At 35.3% G+C, this 6,450-nt stretch overlaps 1 protein-coding gene across 1 annotated transcript; it reads right to left on the bottom strand.

The window, feature by feature from the left end:
• Positions 1-939, bottom strand: LOC143690621 (olfactory receptor 6C2-like). Its single transcript, XM_077168259.1, has one exon. It carries the CDS (start codon positions 937-939, stop codon positions 1-3), a length of 939 nt encoding a protein of 312 aa, XP_077024374.1.
• Between the last annotated feature and the right edge of the window lie 5,511 nt (positions 940-6,450).

The raw sequence follows: 6,450 nt of genomic DNA, 5'->3' as shown, positions 1-6,450 counted from the left end.
TCAGTTTCCTAATTCTTTAAGAGACGCAATCTTTTTTATCACCTCCTTGAAAGCTTGTTTGACTTGCTTATTTCGTAGAGTATAAATGAAGGGGTTCATCAAAGGGATGACTGAGGTGTTGAGCAATGACACCACCTTATTAATGGCCACCCCTTCCTTTGCTGGTTTGATATAGATGAAGATGCAACTCCCATAGGTGATGGAAACTACGACCATGTGGGAAGAACAGGTAGAGAAAGCCTTTTTCCTTTGTTGAGCAGAAGGAAGTCTTAAAATAGTCTTGATAATATATGTGTAGGACAAAATCACACACACTAGTGTGACTATGAGGGTCAGCACAGCCATGATTAAAGCAAGCTGTTCTATGAATTCTGTTTCTGAACATACGATCCTCAAAAGAGAAGAGGCGTCACAGCCGAAATGGTCAATGAGATTGGAGCTACAGAAATCTAGCTGCACTCCCAGGCTGAGAGGTGGGAGTATGACAACTAACCCAGTCAGCCAACAGCAGAGGACAAGCATGGTGCACACTCTGCCACTCATGATGGTGGTGTAGTGCAGGGGCTTGCAGATGGCCACGTAGCGGTCATAGGACATGGCAGTTAGAAGGAAGAATTCGGTTGCTCCAATAAGGATGACAAAAAATAATTGGGTGAAACAAGCATTATAGCTGATGACTTTGTCCCCAGTTGCCATGCTGTACAGGAATCTAGGAACACAGACAGTTGTAAATATTATCTCTAAGAGGGAGAAATTCTGAAGGAAAAAGTACATAGGCGTTTTGAGTTGGGTGCTCACCAGTGTGAGGAGGATAATAATTAGATTTCCAGCAACTGTGAAAATGTAGGTGAGAAACAGAAATAACTGCAGAAAAACCTGTAATCGTTTATCATCTGTTAGTCCTAGCAAGATGAATCTTATTGTAGAATAATTTCTCATCACCACCTTCCGGTATATAGAGGAGCAAATTTTAATGAATCATAAACTTTGAATCATAAACTTTGAATTGAGATATTATTGAGATAATATCTCAATGTACCATGCAATAAAAATCCAAATAAGGTGTTAAGATCACCCCTCTTCTTTTCATTTGATCATCAATAATACTGAGGTAGAAATGATTGCCTCCTGCTATTTCTCTTAGTACTGCCTTAGCCAGGTCTTTAGAGTTGGAAAATATCATCTGAAGTTTGAATTCTACTCCAATTACAGGACCATTGTTAAAGCAGAAAGAAAGTATGATGAATGTATCTCAGTCCATTCAAATTAGCACAGATGTTACCATATCCTGACTGTCAATGCACAGTAGGGGCTCTGTAAATGTAGGTTAAATAGAAAAAAGAAATGTGATCAACATTTTTATTTCTTCCTCTGTCATGATAGTACATCAGGTCATTCTCATCCCCTATGATAATAAAATACAACCAATGGCTTAGCTGTATATTTTCCTGTGCTTTGCACCATTTGTTCCTCTCAAATAATCCCTATGAATTCTCACCCACAACATCTCTCAAAAAGCCTTTTTTATTGTTTGGCTGGCATGGTTGCTGTGTCCCAGAACTACCTGAATTTTCCTGAATCTCGTACCCTTCCAGCGATTTCTTCTTTGCATCCTTTTTATATTATTACACTGATATATTCCAGCCTGTGTCTCTCCTGTGTATCTGTTTGACTCAGTTCCCTTCACTGAATTCCTGTTTCACTATCCATCTGAAACCTAATGTCCCATACAGACCTTTCCTTCACAGAATAGTGATAAAGAGAATTTTCTTTTCGTCTTTCCCAGAAAACAGAATCATGTCTTAGACTACCATGATTTTTGTTGGGGACCTGTAGGTCGATATTTCTGTTCCCAAATGCCTTCTGAGAATACCTACAATTTTCTTTAATAATATAAAATATATGTCCGCTGTGATGTCAGGAAAGGGAAGGTGCCTTCTAGGGAAAGACAGGATTCCTTTATCAAAAGATTTGCCCTGCTCATGGGAATATTACTAAGCATTGCTGCCTGTATCCATTGCCTCAGAGTCCTATACTATAGCACTCTTCCTCAAGGATGGATTCAGTCTTTATTTATTACTCCAATTTAGTAGGAATTAATATTTAATAAGGATTGAATATGGCATGGAGAATAAATTAAACTTGGCTATTATTTACAGATATTCTTAAGCTAGCAAATCAAACCCATCCTTATGAGGTCATCTATGCAACTGCTTCTCTGTGTTGCTGCCCCTTCTGAGGATCATATAAAAGAATTCAACTTTCACCACCTCCCAGGAAGCCCAGGAGTAATTTTATGATTACTTACATCTCCTGAGCAGTCAGTTAGCTACTCAGTAATTGGGGAATATTGCACATCTGTCAGAGGTGCACTATGACCCTCATCAAACTGGATCCGAAACTATAGAATATCCAGGAAAACTGTAATTTCAGGATTTGGGGCAATCATTCATCTTTAGTCAATTTTAATAATCATTTGATTATTAATAATCAAATAATAATTAGATAATTAATAATATAATAATCTAAATAATTACGATTGTAGTTTTTCAAATCTTTCCAAGCCACAGAAAATATTTTCAGCATCTGGCTTTCTTCAGTAAGTGTCTAGAACAAAATCTCCTATGAGGCACCAACTACTTTGCAATATGAATGACTTTTACATCATATTGTTATGATATTCTTCACAAAATGCCCTAAGTGTTGTTTTCCCCTGAACATATGAAATGTGTTTTTTTCTTTTCTGTTTTGGAGAGTTGTCAGACATCCTCAAAGAAAAAGGTTGGTGAGGTAGGCTGTGAGAGAAATGCTTTTCTGCCTTTTGGCAGCTGTTTAGTAAAGTATGGTCACATGGAGCTAGCTCTACTAGACTAAAAATCAGTGTTTGCTGGGAGCCACACAGGTTTCCATTTAGTCCCTCTACTGTTCTCTTCAGCTCCCTCTTCTTTCATAAACCAAACTCTAAAACGCTGATGCCTTCATGCTGACAAAATTGACATCATGGATGTCATATATTCCCATCAGTTTATGAGGGTTTTTTTTTTTTCTCTAAAGACTTAGGGACTTCAGGTGTTATTATATGGGTAATATTTTAGATTTTTTTTTTGCGACCAAGATAGTACTAAATTTTCCTAAATTTTTCTTTCATGTATTTCAACAATATAGTCTTATCTTTGAGTAAACAATTGGATTGCAAGTTGCAAATAATTTTGCATCACTGTTTGAATGACTTATATAAGAGAAAATTGTTAGAAATACAAAATCAAAATTATTTTGATAATGATGCTAAAGTATTCCTTTAGAAAATGTGTCCATGCATATATTTCCATCAGTTCATGACTTTTTTTTCTCTAAAGCCTTGGGGATTTTAGGTGTTAATTATATGGGTAATATTTTAGATTTTTTTTGAACTAAGATAGTATTAAGTGATATTTATTTTATCTAGATTATTCTCTTAAGTGTGATAAAATATTTTATTCTATCTGCACACTTAGTGACTATTTGTGAAAAGCACGTTTCAATACAAATTATCATTATCACATTCCCCTGGTCATGTAATGCTATAAATTCATTAAAAAAAAAAACAAAACTTACTTAATGAACATTTTTATGTGAATAACTTGACTGTAAACACCAGTAAAAGAACAAACTAAGTCTTTTGCACTATAGGATCTAAATGCTACAACCTAACCTAACCTAATCTGTATGGTCTTAATTATTCTGAATTATTTTAGGACTCTGAAAGGTCAAGGGGCAGATGGAAATATTCAAGTACAAATTTAAAAACAAACTGTTTAGCAGTGTTTTTGAAGCTTTTACTGGCTCTCATGTTTAGGCTTCTATGAAGAAAGGAAAAACAATTTTCAATATCCTTTTTTGGCCACTCTCATTATATTACACAGGTGACCACATTATCCGTTTGTATACATTATTATTCTCCTCCTTTAATCCTGATTCCTTACCTATGCAAGTGTCATATTCAGACTCAGATGTCACATTAAATAGAATAAAGTGGCAATTCAGAGATTTCTTTTCAAAACCTCCCTGAGCATGAATGTACTTTTTGGATCTAGATTTTCTAGCAAATAAATCTAAGCTCACTTTCTTTACCTAAGGACTACTTTTGCACAAACTTTCAGACATCTATAGGACATGCATTTCATACTTACTTTCTGGTAGTTTCCCATCAATTTTGGTCCATGTAACCCAATGTCACTTATTGGGCCTGTGAAACATCGGTTTCTTAGTGGCTTTATTTCCATTAATTGACATACATTTAAGCTGCCCATGCTCTTCCAGGTAACAGTGCCTGCTAACACAAGGTGATCCACAAGGTCACTATTGGCCACGGAAGCACAGAGGCCAGCCCCGTTTTTACCTGCACCAAGTCTAGAATGGTGTCTGATCAGAGATCTTATCTCATTAAACCAGTGATAATATTTCCCCCTTTTATGGAGTTCAAACAATGGTCAAACAATGGCAAGGGAATGTAGCATCTCTCCATGGCTTTGGAAGTGAAGATCGTCTGACTTCACTGTTCAGTGAAAATGATTGCCTTATAAACTGTCACGAACAAGAAATGACCTGTTGTATTGGTTTAGTCTGCCCAGGTGCCCAGGGAATATCTGATAAAGCAAAAATATCCTTGGTGATTCTATTCAAACCACTAATGAATCTACCATGAAATTAATTTTGGCAGCAATAATAAAAAAGGAATAAAAATTAATTGGCACATGTGAAACAATATCCACAGAGGCAAGAAATGGAATGATTATACCATCAGGTGCAGCAAAGGAAAAATTAGATGATAAAGTGAAAATCACCATGTTCATTTTACCTTGTCTAATGGTTTCGTCATTTAAATTCAGGAGAAAACTAGAGGAGGATATGTTAGGAAGTACGTGATGATTTCTACTTTATAGGACACATGCCTATGTTCTAATCAAAGCATCCCATGTAGGGTATCTGTTTATTTCTTTATAAATCATCTCATTTCAATGACTGAGAGGATTATTCTTTAGTTCTTCTATTAATCATATCATTCATATGGACTTATCATAGTAGAACAAACTGGTTTTCAGGTATTAATTGCTCTGTTATTTCTAGTTCAAAGGGATCTTGCTAAACTCAATGCTGTCCTTCTGCCTGCCAGGAATGCAGGATCTAGATGCATTGTGCTTCGTACCCATCGTGTGCTCTGGAGTCCTGTGATCACACTGCCACCTATCCACAACACCCAGTGTGCCAGCTGGTATATTTTCAGGTTATTAAAATAATGCCAAATATGCATTTTATATTTAACTTCATTTTGATAAATTCTCACATTCTTTATTTTTATATAGATTCAGATTTCTGCATGATATTATCAATCCTTATATCCAAAGAACTTCTTATATTTATGTTGTAATACAGAATGAATGACAATATATTCTCTGACCTTTTGTTTTCTGAAAAAATACTTTGTTTCACTGTAATTCTTTTTTGAACCACCCGTGCACCCTCATCTTCATTTTTGATAACATTTTCAAAATATTTTAGCAAATAAAGTGTTTCATTTTTTGGTAACAATGTTTCTTTCAGTTTTAAAGACACTGTCTGGCTTTTGTGCATTCTGATGAGAAATTTGCTATGATTCTTTTCTTCTTGCTCTTTGTGTAGTGTCTACCCAACTTTTGGACATCTTGAAGGTTTTTCTTTGATTTTGGTTTTCAGAAATTCCAATATGATGTGCCTAGTTTCTTCTGTTCTTTGTCTTTGTCTTTTTTTTTTTTTTTGCTTCTGAGACTCTAATAACATATATGTTAATCATTGTGTTATCCTGGATAATCTATTTTGCTTCATCATTTTTTTCCTTTCTTCACTCTTTTCCCCTTCCCTCCCTTCTTCCTTCCCTTCCTTCTTTTCTTTTCATTCATTTATTTCTTTCCTTTCTTCCTTCCTTCTGTTTCCTTTCCCTCCCTCCTTCCCTGAATTTTTCCCTCCCTCCCTTCCCTCTTTTCTGTTCACTTCTTTTCCTTCCTTCTTTCCTTCATTTCTCTGTCTCTCTCTTTCCTTTGGACTACTCTACTTACTGACATACCATTCTACTGACCTACTTGTGTGTGTATATATATATATATATTTCACACAGAGTGCATGTACATTTACATACTTCTTTACATCTATATACCCACACCCATATACATCTATATATGTATATAATATATTTCTAGTATTTCTATTTCGTTTTTGTTCTTGTTTCCCTATTTCAGCTATAATACCCTTTCTGTTAAAGTATGTGACAGCCTTTTCCATTAATTCCTTTAACATAGTAAACATAATTACTTTAAAGTCCTTTTCTAATAGGCCCATCATCTGTGTCCTCTCTGATTCCGGCTGATGATTACATTTGTTTTGGTTCTTTTAGATTAGACTTGTTATACCTGGTTTGCTTTCATGGTACTAAATTAT

Source organism: Tamandua tetradactyla, chromosome 7 (assembly GCF_023851605.1).
Source record: "Tamandua tetradactyla isolate mTamTet1 chromosome 7, mTamTet1.pri, whole genome shotgun sequence".
Lineage (NCBI taxonomy): Eukaryota > Metazoa > Chordata > Mammalia > Pilosa > Myrmecophagidae > Tamandua > Tamandua tetradactyla.
This window is presented reverse-complemented; position numbering and strand designations above follow the sequence as displayed.

Excerpts from the sequence above, each read along its gene's own strand:
- LOC143690621 (XM_077168259.1), bottom strand. The coding sequence starts at position 939 with ATGAGAAATTATTCTACAATAAGATTCATCTTGCTAGGACTAACAGAT.